At 40.2% G+C, this 27,383-nt stretch overlaps 1 protein-coding gene across 4 annotated transcripts in view; it reads right to left on the bottom strand.

The window, feature by feature from the left end:
- The window catches only part of SLC38A1 (solute carrier family 38 member 1), a 67,951-nt gene that overhangs the window by 10,438 nt on the left and 30,130 nt on the right, over positions 1-27,383 (bottom strand). For all 4 annotated transcript variants that reach the window (XM_027592852.2, XM_027592851.2, XM_027592849.2 and 1 more), the window contains 8 exons: positions 9,175-9,248; positions 7,660-7,752; positions 7,264-7,345; positions 6,204-6,286; positions 4,275-4,333; positions 4,036-4,152; positions 2,714-2,793; positions 1,047-1,147 (listed from right to left, as the gene is read on the bottom strand). In XM_027592852.2, coding sequence (XP_027448653.1) covers positions 1,047-1,147; positions 2,714-2,793; positions 4,036-4,152; positions 4,275-4,333; positions 6,204-6,286; positions 7,264-7,345; positions 7,660-7,752; positions 9,175-9,248 — 689 coding nt within the window. The remainder of the gene's footprint in view (positions 1-1,046; positions 1,148-2,713; positions 2,794-4,035; positions 4,153-4,274; positions 4,334-6,203; positions 6,287-7,263; positions 7,346-7,659; positions 7,753-9,174; positions 9,249-27,383) is intronic.

Below are 27,383 nucleotides of genomic sequence, written 5' to 3'. Positions count from 1 at the left end.
CTAATAAAAGAAGGAGGGCGCCTGGGTGGCTCAGTTGGTTAAGCGACTGCCTTCGGCTCAGGTCATGATCCTGGAGTCCCGGGATTGAGTCCCACATCGGGCTCCCTGTTCGGCAGGGAGTCTGCCTCTCCCTCTGACCCTCTTCCCTCTCGTGCTCTCTATCGCTCTCATTCTCTCTCTCTCAAATAAATAAATAAATCTTTAAAAAAAAAAAAAAAAAAAAAAAAAAAAAAAAAAAAGAAGGAAAACTATTCCTCCAGGGCCAATAAGTTACAAATGAAACCCAGTTGTTCTCTTTTTCAGATTTCATTCCTTTGAACCTTCTCTGCCATTCCTTCAAATCTTTGCAGGGCTCCAACTTCCAGTGAACAATCAGGCGTTTTATTTTTAATTAACACAAGTGTCATGGGTGTAGCACTCTGCTCTTTCTCACTTTCAACATCTGTCTCTGTCTCTCTTCTCTATTAATGGAATCTGACTCAATTTGCAACAGCAATTAGGAGAGCCTTCTCTGGTCTAGTTTTAAACTTTCCTCAGTAAAGGTGGCATGTTTATAAAATGCAGTGTCTTTTATGGACAGTATTAGGAGAAAAAAATTACAGTATCTTGTTTCAGTAATTATTCTATTGTGCTGTCTGCACAAATATGTAAAGGAATCATCTCCATTTGCTTTATGTAGACGAAAAGACCAGCAAAATCAATAGGTAGATTTGTTGCTTTTTTTGGGCTATCGTGTTAAAAGTTATTTGGATATTGGGGTGCTGGGGTGGCTCAGTCGGTTAAGCAGCTGACTCTTGATTTCAGCTCAGATCATGATCTCAGGGTCCTGGGATTGAGCCGCGTGCACTGGGCTCTGGGCTGAGCAGGGAGTCTGCTTCAGGATTCTCTCTCCCCCTTTGCCCTTTCCCACCACACGTGCATACTCTCTCTCTCTCTCTCAAATAAATACATATATCTCTTTAAAAATGTTAAAAGTTATTTGGATACTGATTTTCACTAATTTATTTACAAATACCTCTATTTATGTGCTAACAGAAGTCACTTACCATAGAATGTCAAGTAGCCAAAAATGGCAGTCAAGAAGTACATAACAAACATGGCAAAAAAGGAGATATTGGAAACCATCTGCATCTTTTTCTGTGATCGACTAGGAACAAAGATAAGGGAATTTTAAAAATTAAAAACCATGTTACTGAGTTTAAGTACCGGTGTTAACACTGAATACGAACAACTTTCTATCAGGCTAGGGAAAATATGACCAGCTGAGATTACCCCTCTTCCACCTCCCCTGCCCCCAGCAATTTAAAATAACTTCTTTTATACCAAACCGGTATTGTGAGAGAGATTCATGGCACTACCACTACCAATCCCTCAAATGTCCTTCCCCATTCTTTTGAAAGAATATCAGGTTCTCATCTGAGGGCAGAGAATATTTTTTAATATTTGTTTTTGATATTATCTCCATACTCAGTATGTACAGGGAAAAGGGCAGAATAAATTCAAATCTCCCAGCCCAGAGATCAGGGGCAAGGCTAGAACTTGACCTCAGGTGTTCTGTTGCTAAAGCTCTTATTTAGTTTCCTTTTTTCCCACTGAGTAGCTTCAGGGATGCACCTGGAAGTCTATGTTTCCAGAGCAATAAGTACCCAAGTGATAACAACTGTGATGATGAAGGGCTCTATCTCTTAAGTCAAGTTTAATCTGGAAGTTTGGGTGAACCTTTAAGTTTCTTTAATGGCCCAATAATTCATCTATAAGACTTGTACTCAATAACAGACCACAATAGTCATAACATTTGTTTGTGTCATAACAGGAAAAATTGAGAGGTACACACACATCAGAAAATTACAAACTAAAAGCTGGACTATTACATTTAAAAGATGTCAAAGACATCTTTTAAATGTCCTAAGTATAGGATCATAAGGTAGGATTAATGTACACATAGGTAGATATAGATATTTCAAAACTTACCCATATATCAATTAAATATGAAAGAGGAAGAGTCATGAGTGAATCAAAGCTAAATGATACTTTATTTTTCAATATGGAGACAGCTATATTGTATATCTTTTCTGAGCTTAAGACTATGCCATGAAGACTATTTTGATCTGTAAAGTCTGCTAACAGTAGGCTAAAATGAGAACCCAGGAGGAAATTTATAAGCAGGACTTTAGTTTTCTCTAAAACAGCAATCAAAAACAAATCCATAGAATCATCTTAATAGTTTAAAATTAACAATAATATTCTCTTGGCCAGTTTGTGGCCTTAATATTAATTTCTTTCTGCCTGATTTCACAGCCTTTTCCCTCTAAACCAATACGAGGCAAATCAGACACAACACATTCTGCAATTTATACATGGGATCTGATTATTATTACACACTTGCAAAATAAGCATAAGTGACATAAAGCAACACAAATACTTGAACTCTCCTAAGTAATATAGTATGCGAAAAACCAATTTAACAAAAAAAGTCCACATAGTTGGCCACTTTATATATTTACAGCCAAAACAAACTGCAGATTTCTGATTTTTCTTGTTCTTTTTTTCCTTTAATATAGTACTTGCTCAAGAATGGCCGAAAGTAAATCTTGAAGCTGGCTGATGAGTCCATGGGGGTTCATTATACAAATCTATTTATTTTAATACAGTACTTGCCTACTAATGAGGGGATGTAAAAAATAATTAAGGTAAAAAAAAGCAAATCTCTTACTCTTTAAGCTCACTGTAAATTGGCAGGACTGATGGGTGGCAGACAAAAGCAAACGCAATGGTTGGTAAAGCGTACACGGTCTATTTGAAAGAGAAAAATAAACATTAAGAAGAAGCATTTTTTACTCTAAAAATTATTCTGCTCCAATATTTCTGCGCTGTCGTTTTCTTTGACAGCTCTTCAGAATCCCTGGATTAGTCGGTTATTAGGAGGGCTTTAATACCAAAAATAGAAGCAGCCTTTCTAAGAGAGCTTATCTAGCTTGAGATGTGAGGCACTTGGCACACAGGGGTTTTAGGTTCGCCTCACCTACATTCTATTTTACTGCTTCAGGCAAAGCATCATCCCATATTTACATGGCACTGGCCAGTCACCAGGCACTTTCCCTGCATTATTTCATGGAGTCTCTCCAACAACCCTGAGCAGGAGACAGACCACTGATGCTCTCCCAACTCCCTCCAACAGGTTAGGTGACGCCCAGGACTTCTCCTATCTCTGTTCCACTGCTCTTTGCTCTATAGGGCCCATCAAATCAGACTTAAAAGATGGCATCTAAAAAGACAACTACTTCCTCAGTCACTACTTTGGCTGTGTCCTTAGAGTTGCAAGAGAGAGAGAGAGAGAGATCTCTTTAGTTTTCTTAGATAAGACTTTTTAAAACTCTCAAACTCAATACAACTTCTGATGCAAAAAAAAAAAGGAAGAAAAGTAACATTTCTCATGCTTTAAATCTGTGCAAGCACTGGACCAGGCCCATTCTAAAAAAAAAACCCTGTGAGAGACAGAACAGAATCCTTGTTTTTCACATGGGGTTTGGTAACTTGTGGAAGGATTTAAATCCAAGCATGATTGGTTCCATAGTCCACTGCTCTCCATGCTATTAGCAGCATCCCTACTATATGAAAGTTTGCTAAGCGTCAATTTGTGTATGTGTATTTTGGTATCTGTATTTCAACTGTGTGAGCCGGGGAAACTTGAGGGATGCCTTTCTGTCACCACCAGGGAAGAGCAGTGCGCTAACAATGGCATTAATCTGTTTTTAAAGATCTACAAGGAAGAGAGGAGCTGAGACAATGATCCAGAAAGAGATTTTCACAGAGAATGCTTAAGGTTGTCCTTTATGTAAACTGGATAAGAGGAAGCATGAAATGTAATATTTGCCTATTTCTCAAAGGTCTCCAAATTATGGAATTTGGGAAGCAGTGGTATGGTGCTCTATTGAGAATGAATACTTTCAAAGCAGTTTAATTACAACAAATATGAGAATGATAATGCTCTTAGTGAAATGCTCTTTCTTATATTTAAAAGATAAGGAAACTTACCTTTGAATTGAAGGTGACATATTTTGGCGTACACATGTCAGGGTTCGTTAAATTAGCACTTATTGTTGAATTTAGCTCCAGAACAACGCAGGAAATCTGAAATTTCTTGTAGATAACCTGGTATTAAGAAATATAGGAGAAACAATATAGACATTATCAAATAAAGCCAAACAATGAATAACTGCTGCATGGCATTGTACTATGGCAGAACCAAGCCAACCATTTTCATCAGCACTTACCACTATCAGGAAAAAAACCATACAGCTCAAAGAAAACCCACTAGTATAGCCAAGATACCCTAAAAGAAAAGTTGAAAAAATTTATTGTTATTATTTCACGTATCACCTTGTTTCTTTCAATGCATTATTTATTTTTTTTAAGATTTTATTTATTTATTTGATGGGGAGAGAGTTAGTGAGAGCAGGTACACAAGCAGGGGGAGTGGGAGAGGGAGAAGCAGGCTTCCCGCCGAGCAGGGAGCCCGATGCGGGGCTCGATCCCAGAACCCTGGGATCACGACCTGAGCCAAAGGCAGACACTTAACAACTGAGCCACCCAGGCATCCCTCCATGCATTATTTCCAGCATAGTTCCAATAATATACAAATATGCCTATGTGAATATAAGATTTATTACTTGAGAGTGCTCCTTTATTTGGCAAAATAATGGTGACTTTAAATAAAAATATTATATTACCGCTTTGATTCCCGTTTTCCCTGATACACTAGACAATGCAGATTCCCAGACAGGGAAAAAAGAGCCTCCCAAATTTGGCCAGAGCTCTCTGTTGCTCTACTCTGATGGAGTTGTTTTTTTTTTTAAAGATTTTATTTATTTATTTGACAGACAGGCAGCGAGAGAGGGAACACAAGCAGGGGGAGTGGGAGAGGGAGAAGCAGGCTTCCCACCGAGCAGGGGGCCCGATGCGGGGCTCGATCCCAGGACCCTGGGATCATGACCTGAACCGAAAGCAGATGCTTAACGACTGAGCCACCCAGGTGCCCCATCTACTCTGATGGAGTCTTACGGCCAAAAGCATTTTCTCCTTGATCTACTCGATAGTTCTTTATTATGGACTTATTGTGTACGTACTGAATATCAGCTACGTAATACTTCTCATCCCAGATGAGGGGCATACAGAGAGGAGATGAAGTGATTTCTAGGCATAAATTGAGCATCTGGGGATCTTCACCTTGCTCCCCTTGAAGTCCCCCAACCACTGTAACTTCCACAAAGGCAGAGGCAGAGTAAGTGGTCTCTGGGAGGTTGCACTATTCTCATCCCTGGAGAAGAAGAGCCCTTCCCTCCTTAATCTGAAAAGAGCTACATGTATATATACAGAGAAGCCAAAACACAGACCCAGAAACCAGAAAGTTAAGTCGTTTTTAAGATCTACTTCTAGATCTTACATAACAGCTACAGAGGCTTGATATTTTTCATACAAAACAAAACACTATGGTTAGCAATCATTTGGGGGAAGAACTTTAATCTAAATGTCTTCCTTGAATTAGCCCAGAATTAAAGGAAATGCGTTTTGGACTGGATTGCAGTCTGGCCACATTATTCAATGTATACAATTCCCACAACATGAGACACACTTGTCTCCAAATACAAACATACACACAAAAAATGTCAAAACCAAGTGGATAGGACTTGGTGATTATCTGCAGCCTTTGACTTTTCCCTTCTCTCTTTCCCTTCAGTGAAGCAAATAATTGAGATTGGTTAGACTCTGATAATTCAAGAGTGATTCATAATACTTTAGGGGATAAATATAAGCAACTTCCTGTTTTGATAGTAGATTTGAAAATCTACTTCTCTAAATAATCAGGATACTTAAGACCTTGTATAAGGAGAATTCCATTTTCTGTACTTTTCTCAGAGTAGCCTGTAGGTTGTGCTATCGGATATGGCACTGTGTCTGTTGCTGGTCCCAGAACCTCACTGCCCCCCTCTACAGCTCAGTAGAGGGATTGCTTAGGAGGTCACATACTGACCAGTGGTTTTATCCCATATTAAAGTCAAGCCTGATTAATACTTGTAATGTATCATTCACTTAATCTTTACCCTACAAGTGAAAGTAGAGGGGGCAAAGTTGTTCATTTTTATTAGGTTTCTGACTCATTTGGGCACTGTAGAGACTATGATAAAAGCAAGCTCTTTCCTTACCTAAGTTCTTCAAGAGACACAGAGGGAGGATTATGCCAAAAGTAACTACCACCACCAGAACTCGGCCATCCACATACCAGGCTCTGAAAAAGGCATTTAAGTGGTTGGGTCATATTTCCGTAGAAAGTCACATTTTTTCTCAAATGTAAATTTCACAATATGTTTTAATGAGTTTTTACTATTATTAATTTTTACCATTAATTTCTATCATTATTCAGGTTTATCCAAACACTTTAACCCAACCACTCCCCATTTACTATTGTCTCTCTCCCAAGTGATGGAAGGGATTTTTTTTCCCTCCCCCACCAGCTAAATGTGGCATTCCTCTGAATAATTTACGTGGTTTCAAAGCTGAATGCACACACTGCATTCTGTCAGATCACAACATGTCTTATCAATTATTTAAGGAGAAGTTCCTTTTTGTTTTGCTTGGCTAATACCATTGAAAAACAAGTCAACACAGATAGGCATCGCATTCTCCCTAACCTCTTGTATTTGACCTTGAGTCCTGATGACAGAACAAGAGGAACTCTGGCTCCTATGATTCTCCCTTGAAAGAAAACAGAAAAACTAAGACTGACAAGAACTGTTAAACAAGAAAGAGTGAAAACAGCAGATGTGCCAGGTGTAGCTCCAACATTTTCCAAGCTTATCTTTAATGAAGTCAGCTCATGTAAATTTTGCTCCCTTCTTTAAGAAAGAGACTAGGGTCTTAATGTTTTTGCGTGTTCCACTTCTGTGTTAAATATATGTCTGTGTTAAAAATACTCTGTATCCATTCTGTTTTGTAGAAACTAGATATAGATTTCAGGCTCTCTGGGAGAAGCAGCATCTACTGTTTGCAGCCTGACAGATATATCTACCTTTTAAATGCTCAGAGTCAAATGGCTTTCATTTATATAACAGCCCCAGAGAAATTTGATGGAACAACAAAGTAAGAAAAAAACAACCCAGGGAAAACTCAGGTGCCTCCAGTTTTCATAAAACAAAAACTTTGGTTAGCCCACATTTACATTAAAAATATTTTCGTTATCTTACAAAAAAATGATCTATAACTTACGAAAATGCCTCTTCCTTTCCCATGAGAAACTTTATGGCAGAGGGTAGTTCATTTTTTACTATGAAGAGGTAGCTCAGCATTGCTAGAGGAAAATGAGAACATTTTTAGAAAGAAGATACTAAGGCTCATGTTGCAAGCTATATAAAAGGCTACCAGCCTGTTCTTAGACTGACCTTCAGTAAGACACAAAGACAGTTTTAGCTACTCAGTATACTTGGTTTTAAATGAGTGACTGCTCTTACTTTCTGCCTTACTTTCCATGTGCCATTTTAGCAATGAGAACGATACTGCTTCCATTTTGTTAAAATTCATGCGGCCACCCAACCACCAGAATTAGAAAAGATAATAATATTCACATACTTTAAAGTTATGTATAGAGAAGCGTGTTCTTTTTACCTCCAGTGTTCTGTAGAGAGGTGGCTCCGAAGATTACAAGCTTCCCTGTGGTGCCAAAGACCTGTTCTCCCAGCTTTTCATAAACCATGCAGCCTATTTAAAAATCATAGTTGAGAACACAAGAAATGACACAGGGATCTAAAAGTTAAAGAAAGCTAATATTTCCTCATTCTATGGACTATTCCCCAAGTTATTCTGTCTTTCTCAAAATCATACACATAGCCTTTTGGGCTTTGCAAGGGTTAAGGTGTTTCAACCTCGTGACATTTTAAAATGTCAGAAATGACCACCATTTCTCCTTTTTCAGGTTGGCTACAAAAGCATTTACAATTCAATTATTAGGTCATAAAAGGCTTATTTTTAACTGTCTCAAAGAGTCTTCCTACTTGGGGAGGAGGGGGGAAATTCCTACTCTGATCTCCTTCTCAGTCTGGTGCATATCATTAAAGATTTGATTTAAAAATAAAAATCCTTATAGTTGGGACGAAAGTTTCCTTTTGAATTAATTACATGAACTGATGAGGCTAACAAGGGATTATTTTAATAACATTCCACGAATGCCTCATGTGTCCTAAACACAATAACAAACATATAATAGTCAACACCAGAACGTTGATCATTTGTAAAATTTAGTTCAAAGATATGCAACTCAGAAAAGAAACCAACAGATAAATCTGTCAAAAGAATAATTTGGCTACAGCAAAATCCTAACATGTTCAACTGTCTCATCTCAATAAATACTAAACTGCTAAACCATCCATTAAAAAAACATGTTTATATTTCTTTATAATAGTTCGGTTCACGTTTTCAAAATGTTCACAGAAAGCAATATGGGTCAGACTATAATTAAAACTTTGTTTAATCTCTCATAAGACTGGTGTTTAAACAAGACAATGGTAGATCCTCGATCTATTACAAAATGTCCCAGTTAAATGGAGTCGTCTCTGTACAGTAATAGTTGGCCAATGTGGTTTTAGCTAAGGTAAAAGTCAAAGTATTACGAACAGAATCCATTTGTCCCAGGAATAGAAAATAAACATTTCAGGTATCACACTCCCCAGAACTTGGAGCCTTTCCACAGCACCCTCGCTCCCACATTGCCTCGGGTGTAACATTTTCTCCTTGGAATACACACACAAGAGAATGAAAGCTCCGTTTACTTTTAAAATCTTAAAGTCTATAATATCAAAACTTGGGATCCTTGTTCTGAATTTATAAAGACCTAAGGAAAAATCAAAGCCTTTCAAATGAAGTCATCTTAAATTAGAAAAACAGGTATAATTGGGGGTGTGCTTTAAATGGCAACACTATTCTCTCAGTGTTCAAGACAACTTAATTTCCATGGTGCTGTGTCTATTTCTCTGGGTAAATGCCACCAGAGGTTTTTGAGGGACTGTAGGTCAAAGTACTCTTCAATAATCAGTTGCTGAATGGGGAGGATATCACTCGTCCACAATATCACCATGCAAATCATTCACCCTGGCTTTAACAAAATTAGACATATTATCAGCTTACCTGTTTCCTTTGAACAGATCAAAAGAAGGTTTATTGAATATATAGATAGCAGTGTCACAGAAGTCAAAAGTATCCTAAAGCAAAGAAAATAAGTCTTGTAGTAACTATAAAAGAACATACTTGGATCTTACATTTTAGAAGGACAAAGGCGTATTTATATGGTTAACACTGTTGGTAGCATCCAAATTCTGGAAACTATTGGTCACACCCTCTTTTAAAATCCTCAATAAAAATGTTCTACCAAATAAAGAGCTACTCATTAGAATCTGAGTAACCCTAACTGTGCAAATCCTCTACATTAATTCAAAGCCTAAATAGCTCTCTGAGGTCATTTCAGTTGAGATGAGTTTCAGACAGTATTATGAAAGAAAGCTTTTATGGTCTATGATGTACTTTCTGTTACATCCCTGTGAGAAAGTGTGAAAGAGGTGTGGGGCTGGGGGCGGGGAGGGGCTGAGGGAAAGGCTTGTCGATGACCATGTAACTTTAGGCAACTTGCTCAATTTCTCCCATCCCTAGATTCCTCACCTATAACATAGACACAAGCTAAATGAAGTCTAAGGTTCTTTTCATCTAATTACTCTGTGGCTATTTTTGAATCTATATACTGGACCACTAAGATAATTCAATTTTTTTGCACCTGGTTCCTCTTAAAGACTAAGCACTTCTTTTAACTGATGGGAAAATTTTGACAAGCAAAATGAAAAGACTTTTTTGAATGACGAACTCATGTTTTTGTTTTAGTACATCTGGCTCATTATCAAACCCTCCTCAAGAAAAAGCACAGTTAAAATGATGTGGGAGATTACATAGATTATTTCTGAATCATTTGGTTAAAACAGACTTGGTAATTGAAAATAAAGCCTATTTGCTAAAAAGAAAAAAAAATTCCAGTCCCCCAAATGAAACCACTCACTCCCTGATGTAGGGAAATATATCCCTAGAACAATATATTAGTGCAATTGATTCCACATTTGAGTAATTAAGGCAAAGATTTTTCTAGCAAGTGCCATTGAGAGGTACTTGGTGCATCATGCAATTCTCTCTGTGTGGGCTCTCTCTTCCCAACCCCATCCCCCAGCCCACACACCCACTAAACCACTGTCCTTGGGCCCAGCTCAGATGTCACCTCCTTAGGTGACTCCCCTTGCCCCAGGCAGAAAGACAGTTCCATGGCTCTCTCATGTCTTATAGCATTTTGCTTCTCCTATATGCAATGGGGGAGTACAGAATGATTAACTGCAGAGCAGACAAGAGTGCCAGAGATTGGTCACAAAACATAAAAGAGGGACAGAGCTCAGCAGAGGTAAAAACAAACACTGGGAGAAAGAACAGAAAACCTAACACTCTGGGTGAAGACCAAACTGACCAGCTAATAAAAAGGGGAATTTCGGTGAAGATATGATGGTAAGGAAGTGCATTCAGATATATATTGACTTAGCTAAGATCCTGAGTGGGAGGGTGATGATTAAGAAGGTAAGTCCCTTATTATCTATTCTGGCTGAGGCACAGGAGAAACTGAGAGCAGGCAGTTATTCACCCATCCAGTAGTTCTGAGATATGTAATGGAACACGATTTGATATGCTCTGCCAGAGAGGAAGATACAGGACCCAACTGTGGTATGATTTTTCTTTCACCTTGTAAGAGATAAACAATATTTATTCTGAAGAAGCAAGCTTCGAATTTTGCTCAGAGTTCACTGTTTTTACGGACACTGAACACGACCAGGAACTCCTACATGTGCATATGACAAGCCATAGAGGACTTGGGCATGATGTGGACTAGCATGGGCTTCCAGTTGGGGATAGGAGAGATGCAAGTTTCTGCTGCTCTGGAGTGACCACGTGCCCTGTTGAGTCTATCCCTCTGGGACTGACCTGGAGAGGAGAGGGGATCCTGCCACCAGGCCCCAGGCTAATGAGTAGAGAGTATGACCTTGCAGGAAGTATGTGCCTAGCAGGAGGGACAATTACTAATGTCTACCTAATGATTAACGAAAGGCCCTAAGCCTTGGAGATCTGGGTACTTATTAGCAAAAGAAACATTATAAGGAAACATCCATTCCCTCAGCTAGCAGCCCCTGGGACCACATGGCTCTTGCACACGGTTGCCTCCCAACACATTCTACTGGGTTGAATCTCTGTAGGTGATGCTGAGCTGACCTGTGGCCCTTGGCAAGAAGTAAAGGATTTCTTCATAAACTCCTATCACCTCTTTTTCTCTTTCTGGGGGGGAAAAGTGTTGGTCAGGGAAGAGATTAGCAGGGAGTTCATCTATCTTCTCCACACTTACCAACAGCAGAGTGAGGTCCTCCCACTGTGATGAAAATGACCCCCCCACTCCTGTGTTTAAGAGACACAACACTGCACCCCAGACAAAAGGACCTGGGGTGAGAGTCTGACAGTCTCTGCCTTTAACCACCCCACCTCTGAAGACAGTCTTCTCCATCCCTCCCAAAATATAGAGCTTCCCTTCGAAAACCAAAAACTAACATAAAACAAAACCCTTTTTCTATCAGGTTGTAAGAGGCAAAACCTGTATGTAAAATTTTAAGACCGCTTTAGGCTATAAAAAATATCTAGCAGTATTAATGGAATTAAAAGTTAGAGAAGTGCATCTCCTTGTTTAGATTCTTAGCAAGAAACTCTAAGTTGTCTAACTGGCTATAATGATGCTAGAATAGTTTAAGGGCATACAGGGATGTCAAAGACACAAAACATAACATCAAGAAGAAAGAGCAGGAGGAATGACTTGCAAGAAATGTAATGACTCATTTGAACATTTCTCCTGTCTTGAGCGTGATTGTACCTCTATTTGTCCAATTAGATATTTGTACATATTATTGTGGTTTGCTGGAAGAGAAATATACACCGGTATTCCTGTGCTAAGAGGAACATGAGTGATTCCTTTTTTCATCTCATCCGGACATAATGTTCGCTTTCACACTTCTAATCATTGACAACAAGTTCTAATATGGTTATGGCAAAAGCCACTTGCTGAAAAAGGCGTTTGGGTGGCAACTAAATGTCAGCAATAGGAACTGAGCTGTCAAGGTGTTGGTATTTCAGACTTATGTTCAGCCTTGAAGAGAAGGGGATCCAGAACTTGAACCTGGACATGGGCACTGGGGAAGCAACGGCAGGGGAGTTATCTAGTGAAGAATGTGGTCAGGAACTTCCGAAAACCCTCACGTTGTCAGCAACACTTAGAAGGAGGTGGTGCGGGGACATCCTTGGAGAGTTTGTGTCCCCTACGGAGAAGGAGCCTGTTAGGAAACAATTCTAGACTCCAAGATCAGGGAGGGACCTTTAGACACCACCCTGTCCAGCTTTCCACCCAGCACAGGAAACCTCTCTGTTGCATCCAACACACAGGCATCCAGGTCTGCAAGGTGTGTCACAGGGGACACATAAGCCACCCCTGGGTCCCATCCTGTTTCTGGAAAGTGCCCCACACAGGAACTGAGGCTGAGCTGAAACTACCACTGCCATTTCACCCTTTGGACCTACTTGAATCTACTCGAAATCGAAACCCTTTTCCACCAAACAGTCCATCTGATGGCACTCATTTTCAGATTGTGCCCTTTGACCTACACCTCTCCAATTCTTCCAGCTTTCATCCTGTGACGGGGAAGTTCAGGCTCTTTACATCTCAGTCATGGTCCAGTTCCTCAACCATCCTTTGTCATGGCTGTGTGCCAAGTAAAGCACAACGCCATCACATCAGTTTTGGTCCAAATAGCACAAAGCACATTAAGATTATTAACTTGAGCTGGACATCATGCTTCCTTGAAGGCAACCTATTTTTGTGTTCATTTTTATGGCAAACAAGCCACACTTTTTTTTTAAGATTTTTTTTTATTTATTTATTGAGAGAGAGAGAGAATGGTAGAGAGAGAGCACATGAGACGGGGGAGGATCAGAGGGAGAAGCAGACTCCCTGCTGAGCAGGGAGCCCGATGCGGGACTTGATCCTGGGACTCCAGGATCATGACCTGAGCCGAAGGCAGTCGATTAACCAACTGAGTCACCCAGGCGCCCTAAGCCACACTTTTCTTATTGAGCTTCTGTTGGAAACTCATATTAGGCTACTCTTCCTGGTTCTATCCTGTGTATAATTTTTTTGAAAGGATTCTGCACTTTTCCACTATATTTTGTCTTTCCTGTCTTGTGACATCTTTTAAAATTGTTGATCTTTTTTACTTATGTATCAACTATCTCATCAAGCTTCATATCTTGAATTTGCCTTCATCCAAGGCACTGGTGCTAACGTTGAAGAGAACAAGACCCCAATCTAGAAAATGGCCCAGTGTCCTGTCAACCGCTCCAGCCAGAAACCTGGAAGTCACCCTTGATCTTTTATCTACTCTCTCATCCCTCACATCTAATCATTGGCAAGTGTCCTATCACATCTCTCTCCAAAATAGTTCCTAAATCCATATACCTTTTGTTTTTCCATCTCCACTGCCACTACTCTGATCCAAGCCACCATCACCTCTAATTTCTGGGCAACTGTAGTACTCTGTATCTATCTCTCATTTCTTGCCCTCTCTGATCCATCCTCCACCTAGCAGCCAACGTAATGTTTTTATTTCATTGCTTTTATTTTTTCCTCCATTACTAGACAGTAATGCTTCTCCCTCTCTCCATCTGCTCCCCTCCCAACTCGTGCTCACTTGCACTCTCTCTCAAGTAAATAAAATTATTTTCAATGCCACACCCCTTTCCCCACTCCAGCCATGTCACTTTCCTGCCAAAAGGGATCTGAGGCTCACCACACTATATAATTCTTCCTCTTCTAAACCCAGTCAAAAGTATAAAACTTTTACCATCCTCATGATTAGAACAGTGGATATAAAAACTCCCTGCACCGGAGGAAAAGTAGTTTTTTTCACTAGTCTTTTATCTACCATCACTTCCCACCAATCTACAATCCGGTAGGACAGGCGTGACAGTTTAATTCAGAGTTGTAGCCCATCCTGTTTGCCTATTTACATACAACACCAAATAGACTCTTAGCTAAGAATAAGTGAATTTACAGATTAGTATCTCATTTGTAAGTCATATGGGATTATGCCAAACATCTTGCTAAAATCAAGATACATTCTGCCTAAGACAATCCTGTGACCTACTAGTTCACTATTATCTCAAAAGATGAAGTTAGTTTAGCACAACTATTTAGGAAAACCCTATTGACCTCTATGGAGCAATATTTTCTACAGTATTTGAACATAAAAGCTATCTAATAATTTGCTCTTGAATTATGCTTGAGATCTACTTTTTATCACTTCTGAAAGTTGGGATGAAATCTGCCCATTTCTAGTCCTCTGGCGATACTCCTGCTTTCCATGATTTCTTAAATATTTTTGATCCTAGGTATATTTACTGCATTTGGTACAAGAAAATTTTGGCTCCTACCTTAAATAATAACATCTAAACATCTATTTTAAAAACATTTATTTGTTACTGTTTTGAATCACATTGATAAGACTGTAATTCTTTGTTCTACCCTAACTTACCCAAAGATTACTTGGATAACATTATAATAAATTCCATTTCTTCAAGTACTATATGCTAATCAAATGGAAAACAGTGACAATAGAACCAAATATTTAAGGCAATTGAAATGTTCATTGTTTTTTTTTTTAAAGTAGGCTCCACGCCCAATATGGTGCCCTATGAGGGGCTTGAACTCATGACCCTGAGATCAAGACCTGAGCTGAGATCCAGAGTCAGATGCTTAACCGACTGAGCCACCCAGGTGCCTGGACAATTGAAATGTACTATGCCATGACTGTGGTGGTGACTTCATAACTATATTTGGGTAAACTTACAAATCCTATCCTTTAAATTGGAAAATTTTATTGTATATAAATTATACCTTAAAAAAAAAAAAGACAGACCCCACATCACTTCAAGGATGATGAGACTATCTTTTAAAAGCCTAGCTAAGGGGCACCTGGGTGGCTCAGTCGGCTAAGTGTCTGCCTTCCGCTCGGATCATGATCTCAGGGTCCTGGGATCAAGCCCCCCATCGGGCTCCCTGCTCGGCAGGAAGCCTGCTTCTCCCTCTCCCACTCCCCCTGCTTGTGTTCCCTCTCTCGCTGTGTCTCTCTCTGTCAAATAAATAAAATCTATAAAAATAAATAAATAAATAAATAAATAAATAAATAAATAAATAAATAAAAAATAAAAGCCTAGCCAAACAACAAGAAATCATATGACATACTCCCCACCCAGCCTCAGAGCCCTTTAAAGAGGGAGATGAAGCAGCAGCCACCGCTCTGGATCCAGAAATAGCTTCCATGGGGGTGTTCAGATGGGGGTGTTCGGGGCTGCCATGCACCTGAGTGCTTTCAACTCCTCCAGGACCCATTCCTCTTAAAAAATAAGAGAACCCTTCCCAACCTTCCCTGCATGACTCCCCCTTGCCAAAGTTTAAAGCAGCTGTCCTCAAACTTTAATGGTATATACGAATCTCCTTAGGATCTTATTACATTGAAGATTCTAATTCAGTAGATGTGGGGTGGGTCCTGAGGTTCTGCACGTCTCACAAGCTCCCAGGTGTTGCAGATGCTGCTAGTCCACGAGCCACATTTGGCAGTAGCAAGGATTTAAAGCTGCAGCTCTGGCCCCCATTAGCAAACAGATCTCGGTGTTCCTGTTTCTCACAACTGTTGAACTGGTGCCGCGTGGCCTGCCACACTGTCTGCAGCTGGGGTGCCATGCCGCCATCACGTGCGACTGCCTATGACATGGACCCCACAGCTGTCCAGGGGAGACTGCAGTGAGGGGGAAGCATTTACAGCTGAATCGTTATCACTTCTCTGGGACGCTGACTGGCTCTCAGCATCAATGTGAGGTCTGGTCTACTTTCTTTGGTCAACTTGCTCAGGCTCTTAGGGCATTATGTGCTTCACCACATATATATCTTAAAATTAGGGGAGCCTGGGTGGCTCAGCCAGTGAAGCGTCTGCCTTCAGGTCAGGTCATGATCCCAGGGTCCTGGGATCGAGCCCTGCGTTGGGCTCCCTGCTCAGCGGGGAGTCTGCTTCTCCCTCTCTCCATCTGCTCCCCTCCCAACTCATGCTCACTTGCACTCTCTCTCAAATAAGTAAATAAAATTATTTTCAATGCCACACCCCTTTCCCCACCCCAGCCATGTCACTTTCCTGCCAAAAGGGATCTGAGGCTCACCACACTATACAATTCTTCCTCTTCTAAACCCAGTTAAAAGTATAAAACTTTTACCATCCTCATGATTAGAACAGTGGATATAAAAACTCCCTACACCGGAGGAAAAGTAGTCTTTTTCACTAGTCTTTTATCTACCGTCACTTCCCACCAATCCACAGCCCCTCCCAGACACACACAATCTGGTTGATGCAGAATATTTACAAGAAAATCTAAAATTCCAGTACAAGCCAATTGGATAAACTGTAGGAAACACACTGTTTTCTGGCCAACCATCTTTCTCCAGTCCTTCCCCTCTGTTACTGGCCTCTCTTTCACTTTCTTCTACCCCTTCCCTTTCTCCTACCTTTCCAAACTGTCTCCACCTTCCTGTCTTCCCCCCTCTACTTTTTTTACTCATCTCTTATCTCTACTAACTCTCTCTGCCCTTCCATCCCCTCCCTGCCAACTCTTCCCAAGGGACATAACTATATGAAGTGAGTAAGGATCTAAAAACACTGCTGCAGAGAGCAGAGCACCAGCTGGGGATGAAGGGAGGAGGGCTGGGCAGATGGGGAACCCAAGCAAGGATGTTGAATGAGTTACCCAGCTGCATGGTTAAGGAGCTCAGATTCGGGGGTTTCCAGCTATTGTGACAGAGAGCTGGTGGAGAAGGGAATTTTAGAGTGTGGGGAGGAGAGGGGCTTTCAAGTGAAAGGCTGTGACATCTGAGCTGGACAGGGAAGGAAGTGTGCTTCTCCCTGAGGTTCTCAGAGACAGAGGCTCTCCGTGACACTGGAGGACAGGCACAGGGGGAGTACCCGAGGGAGGAGCCTGGAAGTGGAGGCCGTTGTGGTCAGAAGTAGACCCTCTGGAGGGTAGCTGCAGAGGCAGGGTGGTGCTGCATGGTTCCTGGCCTAGGGAAGCCATGCTAGTGGAAAGCTTCAGTGGGAAAAAAAAAAAAAAGGCAACACGGAGGAAGAACTGCCTATCTAATGAGAGCCCAAAGGGAAGGAGATGTGCCTGAAAGTAAGGAGAGAGGGACCAGGTGTTCTGAGTCCCTAATCCAGGTGAAAATTTTAAATATTTTGGAAAATTCAAAATTATCTTTTACATACAACTTTAATGTACTTTAATAGGGATTCAATATAATTAATAAAACACTCAATTGATCATTACTACCAATAAATTTAGGGTATTTTCAATACGTCAGGCCCACACTAAGCACTTTAAAATATTTCACTTATGAGTATTTACTATTACTATTTTACATAAAGCAACTGAAGTTCAGAGAGGTTAAGTAGTTTGTCTAAGGTCATAGAGCTAGTATTTAGAGCCCTCAAACCCTCATAGTCTGATTCCAAAGTCCTTACCCACCCATGCTATATTGTCTGCCAAAGTCAAATATCCACAGAGGAATGACAGTGTAAGCAGGAGACAAACAACTTAGAATGAAATACATCACAAGGCTAACAGAGTCTGCTGTTAACAGTGAGATTTTGGGTGATTTCTTTATACTTAATTTATTTTATGCATTTTCAAAATGGTCTTTAATGATTTTCTTACTTTTACAATAATAGTATTAAAATGAAAAATGTAAAGAACCTTGCAAATGATAGTAGTATTATTCCAATTCTTCCCTTTGGGGAGGGAGGGGTGAAGAGTTGCATTTGTTTAAACTCCAAGGTCATTAATATAGTCCCTATTTCATTTAAGGAACTCACAAAATATTTAAAGGAAGGAGCAGAAACATGTAATTATTCAGTCCCAAAGTGCACTTCCTAGTCACTAGATAGTGACTAAATTTCAACATTCTGAGGGTCAGAGGACCAGCACACCAGGATCTGGTAGCATGCAATTATTTGTAATATTTACACATTAGAGAGTGAAAGGGATGGTTTTTAAATGCTGAGCTGGGAACAGGCAGGGATCAATTATTTGTACAATTCCTTCCATTTCTTTCCTTGTAGGTAAATCTACATTTTTTTGGTGCAAAGCTGCTCTTAAACTAGCCTCCCTGCTGGTTAGGTATTTTGTGTTGTCTAATGAAAGAAATATGCCTCACTGACGACCAAATCAAATATCTAATATGATCCTAAAGAGAAAGAAGGTATGCAGACAGAACGAGAATTTTATCAATTTAGTTGATGCTTTGTGAAGTTAAAACGTTAGGAGGAGGTTTGACTTTAAAAGAGGAAGTCGTACTGGTAAGAAAGAAAGCCATGTGCCATCACCACTTCCTGTTTTTGCCTATAGTCGTTGGTAGAGGGCTGTGGGTTTTGCGGGCACTCCATTTATAACTCTTGACATGTCCTCCTTCCTCTTCTTCCACTCCACAAGAATAACTGGCTTCCTTTTCTCTCAAACCTAGATCCTTACCTTTGAAAATGATGCCCCCTTTATCATACTCTTAAGATGTAACTCCTGAGTGACAGAAAAATTCCACGGAATCATTAAATAAAGGAGTGTGCTGTTCTCAGTGGGTATTTTGGACTTCCACTCCAGCAGGAATGATGGAGCTGGGGCTTCATTCATACTTTCCCACTCTTGTTTCCATGGTAACAATGCACATTGAAGGAGAGATGGAAGAGTTAAGAGGACTACACCATGGGCTTGTTGCCCTCCTTCCCCTCATCCCACCACCAATCACAGGGTCATCCTAGCAAGTGCCTTAGCCTCTGTGAATCTTAGCTTCTTTACCTATAAAACAGGGACGATAAATAGGGTTGTTATAGATCCCAGGGAACACGTATACTTTATAACATCTTTTTTTCTAATTCTCTAAAAGAATAAAAGCTATTCTCAGCTGGCAAGCCATACAAAAAGAGGCTACAGGTGGTTTTGGTCAGTACGCTGTAGTTTTCGAACCCCTGATGTAGTCGTAGATCACTGATACCATGGACCCAATGTAAAGTGAAGCTTGCAGCCACCAAACAAAGCAAAACCACCTGGCTCACAAAGGGGCAGTTTTCCACTCTACTAAACCAACTACCACTCTGTGAGTAATAAAAGTTCAAGCTAGCCTTGAAAATCCAAATTTCTGGACTATAGTGACCTACTGTGCTGATACACACCTGGCCTACTGCAACCCAGTAAAGTGAACAAAAAGGCATTCATGCATCATGGAGGTATTAATACTGGTAAAACCTTAGGCTGTAGAGTTAAATTGCCTCTTGCAGGCCAAGAAAAACACAGTGCTCCAAAATGGAGGCCATGCTGTTGTCCTTGAGTCGCACCACCGCACTGGCACCGGATTCAACTCAGTCTAGATAGGACTGAGCCAACTCCCGGTACACGCTCTCGCGCATACGCGCAGCGCACACACCCGCGCACCTCTCCCGGGCCGCGAGAATTGCCTTCTAGAAACCCCTTATCAGACACATCTTAGATGACTCACCAACTAAGCATAACTGCTCAACTTTTAAAAACAATGGGTGGGACTCATCTCCTACACTTGCCAACCCTCTTCGTTTACAAAATAAGCACTCATTTTTCGCACAACACTAACCACTTTCCTATTGCCCTATTTCTGAAAAGCTTCTTAATCCAGTTAATTTCAATAGAGTTCAATGGCACTGCCACTGTCCTTTTTACATGTATCTCAAATGTTGGCAAGCCTGAATGTGCCATTTCTCCTCTTCCAGTATTATTATTCCCAAACAAGAGACTCTGATGCCAGTGATTTTTACTGCCAGCTGAAGGACAACAATTTTCTCTTCAGATCATTTCTAAGGAACAGTGACTATAACTCAAAGAATTTTAAAAACAAGTAACTGATTGACAAAAGGGAAGATGAATGTGACTACACTCATGGACCTCCTCCTAGGATCACCGGAAGAGTAGAGTTTCCCTATTGACTTCCTCTTTAATCACCCAGTTTTTTAAGATCACAAGATCCAGTTTGGTCTTTCCTCAGGAGGCAAAGAACTGCCTGCTTAGGAGTGCACAGAGAAAGAGAACTTAACATTTACGAGGAATAACTTGATAAATATCACACAGACCATCTCTGTTACTGCTAAGAGCAAAATTATCATCTTGGTGGGTGTGATTCAAACTTTCTGGAATATATATGAAGTAATGAAGTTCAGGAACATGCAGAGTACGTATTTGTGAAGGTACACTGCAATCTCACTCCAATTTAGTAGAATTTGCTGAAAAAGATGTCAGACTTCAGAGCTATGCTGAGGCAGTTATTTAAGAATACAAACCTCCTGATATCGTGAGAAGCCCATTTTTTGTGACGGGTTAATAATGATCAAATACCTACAAGATATGAACAGGACTTAGGGCAATGTGTTGATGGACCTATGGTTCTAATTCCATTTCTGTCTCCCCCTTATGTAGGCTCAACGTAAAACACTGAATTTAAAGAGAGAAGGCCCCTGCTAGTCTGATCTTGGTTTACAGAGATCTTTATATTCTAGATTGACCCTTACTGGCATGGCTATTTACTGGTTTGTTTGTAAACACTGTAATCATAGGTAATACAATGTTGCATCTTTTTAGTGGTTCACAGAGTTACATAAATATTCAGAAAAAGAAAGACAGAATTCACCTACAATTGAAGCAAACGATTTACCACAAAGTGGAGGTAATTGCTGTAAACTGAAAAGGACAATTACATTCCTTTTTGCAAATAGCAATTTAACAACAAATGCTCTTTTAGCAATGTAATACTAACCTCTTACAGGATTTAACAGGCTCTGAACTATTTAGAATGTTCAAATGAAGGAGGCATTCCCAGGAAAGTAACCAAGTAACCACTTGGGGGTGAGTGCTGTGCTAACCTTGTTATTATCATTACATCTCCACAGCCCACTGAAAATTTGAGGGTGAGCTAAACCTTTCAGTTGTTATTTGCCCTCCCATAAGTTTGCACCAATTATGAGAGCCATTGTTTTGCCCTAAAGCCTTGTTTTGGTTTTGCAAAATCTAATTCTTAGGTATTCATTCATTCATGTCAATGAAATTTTATTGAGAATCTCGTATATGCAAGCAACTGTTCTAGATCTTGCTGGGGCCGGCGTGGGTGGGGGGGGAAGTGGGGGGCGGGAATGATTTGAACAAGGAAGAATTAGATATTCATCCTGCCCTTGTAGGGCTCAGAGTTCAATCGGGAAGGTAGAGGAGGATCAGGGAAACAGTTCCAGAGGTGGCCTCTGACTGGGCCTCACAGGCCTGTCAGGATTCAGAAGCACAGAGGTGCGTGGGAATAAAGAGGGAGAAAGGCCAGGGTGACAAGGACAGAGCAGGTGGCCTTTACAGAAGAGGAGATTGGTGTGGCTGAAGTGGAGGCTCTCTGAAGGCAGATGGGGTTGGAAATAGAGTTTGGAATAGGTAGCACAGCATCAACGCTTATTCTCGCTCTTAGGGTCTTAAATACCAATACTGAAAATCTGTTTTTCCTCACTCTTCTGCAGGTAAGAGGGGAAAAAAGTCTTATGTCATTGGTTTTAAGTTCCCTAAAAAACGGCTTTCCCATTAGCTTCTTCCCCTAAAAACACATGGTAGAAAGATAATACAGAGTGTAAACTTTGCATTCCCACCTCCCCGCCCCAGCCCCTGAGGCACTCTCCAGAAGTAACCACTGTCAACAGCTTATTTGTGCACCCTCCCGAATAGTCTGTGGGGTGTGTTCATATACACACAATCTCCTTCCTTGCTCACTTCCACCTAACAGTCAGGTTTTTTCACACAATAATATTCTCAGGACATTTTTCCCATACCAGTACATATAATCCAGTTTACTCTTTTATATAGTTGTCTAATATTCTGTTTTATGGAACTACTAGGATTATTGAACCAATTCTCTAATAACAGACTTGGTATTATCTGACTTTGTCAGTACTGGGTTTTTAATTCTTAACAACATTTAGTTAAATCTTTGGAAGGAATTAAATTCAAGGACTCACGAAGACAGCGGGGAGTCTTAAATAGCACATGAGGCCGAGGCGGGTGTAGACATGACACACCCGAAGCCATTCAGAAGTTATGTTAGTTTTATGATATACTTTAGGCATGTATTTTATTGGCTATTACCAGGAACCTGACCACCCCTGATCTACAATTTGGTGCACGCGATATTGCAAAACTATTTCCATTACAATAAGGGCGATGGTTCTTGGTGAAATAGTAGTAAAATAGTCCAGGAATATTAATGATTATACAAGGTGATTTTTAAAGCTAAAATATTAACTTGCAAGTATCTACTGATCAAAATAAAATTTCTCTGATGATGTATATTAATAATGTAAATTTGGTTTCTGATGAAAGCATCACTAAAAGGCAGTATAGTGTTTTAGATCACACTGGTTCTAGAGTCAGAAAAGCCTGGACAGAACCCTGGCTCCCCAACTTGCTAAGTTGTTATTAAGCCTCAGTCACTTCATCTGTTAAAAGGAACTAATACTTACTTCATAGTTGATGGAGATTATATGACATAATATGGCATATATAATTACTGTTCAATAAATGTTAACCATTATTTAGTGGCTACCTAATTAATAATTCCACAAACACGTACTATATAGTGCTGCTATATACCAGGCACTCCTGGTACTCCATCTCTCTCTCTCTCTCACGCACACACACTCTCACACACATATTCTCTTCTCTCTGTCACACACACACACGCGTGCACACACACACACACACACACACTCATAGCAGTCCCATGGGGTCGGCACTAATTAATAAATGTCTTCTTGCGTGCCACTTTTCAAAGTGTGTCTTTAGCTATATTATCTTTTTATCCTCACAACCAAGTGACGTGAAAATGGCAAATGAGACTCAAAAAATTCAAAAACTCAAAAAATGAGACTCTGGAATTGTAATCAACCAAAATAAAATTTAAACTATTGTCTATATAGACTGTTATGTTGTTTCACAATTATAATTTCAAACAGATGGTTTATAAACTCAGTGTTTACAAAAAATGAGCATATCTTTTGAGGTCTCAGAAGTATCATCAATTATAGTCTCCTTTTTCATTGTTTTATACTTAAGGGCTACATTATTAAAATAATAAACAATAATACCTGCCAAGAAGTTATGGAAAAATATAAAGCATTTATTGCTTTATCAGATTCTGTATAGTTTAATAAACCTCTCATTTACCTACTACTATGAGGAAGTGATACATTCTAAAGACATTCATTTTCTATAAAATGTATGCTTTTAATAGATACATTTAGAAATGTAACTTTCCTGTTTTGGGCTAGGTGGGGGAGATGGTAAGGTGAAATAAAAAACAAAACAAACCTCACCATTCTTCCATGCCAATATTTACTTTGTTTTCCTTTTCTTTCCTTTTCTTGGGGGGGTGGGGGGAGAGGGAGAAGGGGACAGAGAACCTTAAGCAGGCTCCACGCCCAGCGCAGAACCCTACTCGGGGTTCAATCTCATGACCCTGAGATCATGACCTAAGCGGAAATCAGGAGTTAGCCACTTAACCCACTGAGCCACCCAGGCACCCTGCCAATATTTACTTTTGATCCCACTTTGGCCATGATGGAGTTACAGGGGAGCTATGTAAAAAAAAAAAAATCAGTGATAGAAGAGGGAGTTACAGTGGAAAAGTTGTCAGCACCCACTGCCTTTTCCTTGGATCCCCAATCTTAGGAAAACTCAGTTCAATGTGTGCATTTTACCCTGAGATACTCGTGTCTCAGCATATCCCCAAACTGCTGCCTCAGGGTACAGCCCCATTTTGTTTCCAACAGAGAACAGATACTGTCAGAACAACTGTAAGCAGAGATTCCCCATTCCCATACTTCCTGTTCCTTGGGTGGAATTATAGGGCCTCAGGATTCAGGGAAACACAAAACCTAACTGCATTCTTCCAATGGGGCAGAGTTCACTGAATCCAACTGAATCAGAGGTGTGTTAAACAGGGATGACAGCCATTATGGTTAGGTCAAAAAAAAAACAATGAGCTCCAAATTCATCCAAGGAAAAGAAATCACTCCCGTAAGTTTTCAGATGACCCCAGTGAAGAGCTCCGCACCCAGCCTCAGGGAGACTCAGAGGAGCCTTCCCAGCTGCTTTTCTAAAGAAGCCTGGACAGGCTTGGACTCTTTTTCTGTGTTGGCTTGTATGAGTCTGGAACACGGCCCTGTACCAGATGAAATACCTTGATCCTGCCAACTCCTTCTTGGCTTGGAGCAGCTGTAGGAGCAGCTGGTTTTACAACACACAGAGTGAGTCCTTGTTTTAAGGTAGGAGAGTTCTACATTTTGTGAAAAGCTTGTAAGTTTGGGTCTTTATACAGCTACCTTCACGAGCTTTCACCTGATGATTTGGTGGGTGGCTCTTGCTATTCACACATCTTGCAAATAACCAAACGATTTGTAAGAGTTTTATGCAGGGAAGTCTTCCTGCAACTGTAAGAGTCAAGTTTATCCAATTCTTTGCTTCAGTCAGAAACTGAAGAGTCATGAGACAAGAGATCAATTATCCCTGAATCACTATAATTAAAAATCAACTGAATTCTAAGAATGGTAGATTGAATATATAAACTTACTCCTGCTCCCTCCTAAGAACATGAGAGGAGATAATAAGCACAAAATTTCAGAACTGGAAAGTAGACAAAGCCGAACCTTAAACTGGCAGTGGAGAAAGACAAGACCAATCCAATTTTCACCACAGAATTCCCAAAAGGCCCCGGTGGCATTACTGGAAGGAGGGAAAAATGGAAGGGATGAGCTAAAACAAAGAGGATCTTCAAGAAATAGCTAGATTCCCAGACCAGGCACTTATTCTGTAAAGCTGAGTGGTTGCTCCTCCCCATGTGGCAAAACATATATATCTGAAGACACATTCTCTGTCAAGTATAAAATACGGGTCTCTGGGTGAGGGACCCAGCACAACCTGTGGGGGGAGTGGGTACTGTCAGGAAAACTGGGATTGGGTAAACACATGCAACTGAGATATCCACCCCAAACCTTGCCCCCAACTTGGTTCCCAGAAATATGGTGGCAATGCTCAGACCCTCCAGGCAGGCGACTGGAAGATGCTGGGTGATCCCAACAGCCAAAGAGTAACTGACACTGCTGGTTCCCTAAGTAAAGGGCTGGGGACAACACCTTATGTGAAGCTATCGCCAACAAGCCCCACTCACGTGTAGTGGGCATAAATTAGTCTTGTTTTTCCCATCCCTTACTTTTGAATATAACAGACAAAGAAGGACCACCTGACATCTGAGGAAAGATTCTAAAATGAAAGATGGAGTCCAAAGCAAACAAACAAACAAAAAATCAACTTGCGCCAGAGGGATAGAGTCGGTGGAATTCAGACTGTGGGAAACACTATGGGACAAATGGCCCAGTTTCTTCAACACATATATTGTATAGGAAAAAAGGAGAGAAATGGGGGGACCTACAGATTAAAAGAGATTAAAACACATATCAGCCAATTGCACTATATGGACCTTATTTGAGTACTGATTTGGAAAACCCAGTTGTTGTTGTTGTTGTTGTTGTTTTTAAAGATTTTCTTTATTTATTTGAGAGAGAGAGAATGAGAGATAGAGAGCACGAGAGGGAAGAGGGTCAGAGGGAGAAGCAGACTCCCCGCTGAGCAGGGAGCCCAATGCGGGACTCGATCCCGGGACTCTGGGATCATGACCTGAGCCGAAAGCGGTCGCTTAACCAACTGAGCCACCCAGGCGCCCCCCAGTTGTTGTTTTGTTAAAGGAGATAAACAGGCAATTCAAATTTTGTTTGGATATTTGATGATATTAAGGAACTGCTGATAATTTTTTAGGTGTGACATAATATGGTTATGTATTAATAATCCTTATTAAATAGTTATTAAATATTAAATCCTTATTAAATAATTATTAAAAATAATCCTTATTTTAATGAGAAATACACTGAAATATTTATGGATGAAATGATATTAGAGCTGGGATTTGCTTTGAGACAATCCAGATGAGGGGGATGATTAAACAAGTAAGGCCATGGGATGAAGGGAACATGGGAATCTTTTATACTCTTCTTCCCACTTTATGCTTGAAATTTTCCAAAACTATCACTAGAATCCTTAGAGAAAACACTGAAATCATAAAACAAAATAATATAAGAAAGGAACATTCCAAGAATTTTTAAAAGCTCCTATAAATAAAAAATAATAATAACAGAAATAAAGCATTCAGTAAAGAGCTGGAGAAAATTGAGGACATATCCCAGAAACTACAGTGAAATATTGAAGAAATGAAAATAAAAAATAAAACTGAGAGGACGAGTTCAGAAGGTCCAGAATCTGGGGATCAGTCCCAGAAACAGAGAAAAGGGAAAGAGGAGGAAGGAATTCATTGACACAATAATGTGTAAGAAAATGTCCCCAAACTGAAGACTATGAACTTCTAAAAGAAAAGGAGGTACCAACTGCCTGACACAGTGGATGATAAAGGCCCACATCAAGACACACCACGATAAAACTGAAGAACATGGGGAGCAAAGAGATTCAACAAATTTCCAGAAACAAACCAGAACAAAAAACAAAAACCCTGGCTATATAGAAAAGATCAGGAATCAGGAGGATATGGGACTTCACAACAGAAGAAACTAGAAAGCAGGGAAGCAATACCTTCAAAATTCTGATGGAAAATTACTGCCAATATAGAGTTCTATATCCAGCCAAACTGCCAATCCAAGGTGAAGGTAGGATAAAAACATTTTGCAGACATGAAGGCCTCAAAAAACTTATTTCTATTCATCCTTTCTCAGCAACAAAAGCAAGGAAGTAAATCCAGAAAAAGGAAGAAATGGAATAGAGGGAACAGGGGATCTAGGAGAGAAGAGAGGCAAAGGGGATTCCCAGAGAAGGGGATTCCCAGAATGGTGACAAAGAGAGATTCCAAAATAAAAGTCTGTTCCCTCTGCCTCAGTTTCCTTACCCATGAAGGAGGGAACTAACACGAGTACCTATTTCAGAGACTTGCAAGGATTCAGCATCAAGTACTTAAGAGTAGTACCTGGTATGAAGACTGTTGTTACCATCATCAAAGAATTGACTCTTCAACTATTTAACATAGA

Source organism: Zalophus californianus, chromosome 9, assembly GCF_009762305.2.
Source record: "Zalophus californianus isolate mZalCal1 chromosome 9, mZalCal1.pri.v2, whole genome shotgun sequence".
NCBI lineage: Eukaryota > Metazoa > Chordata > Mammalia > Carnivora > Otariidae > Zalophus > Zalophus californianus.
Note: the sequence above shows the minus strand (reverse complement) of the source record. Positions and strands in the feature narration are given on the sequence as shown.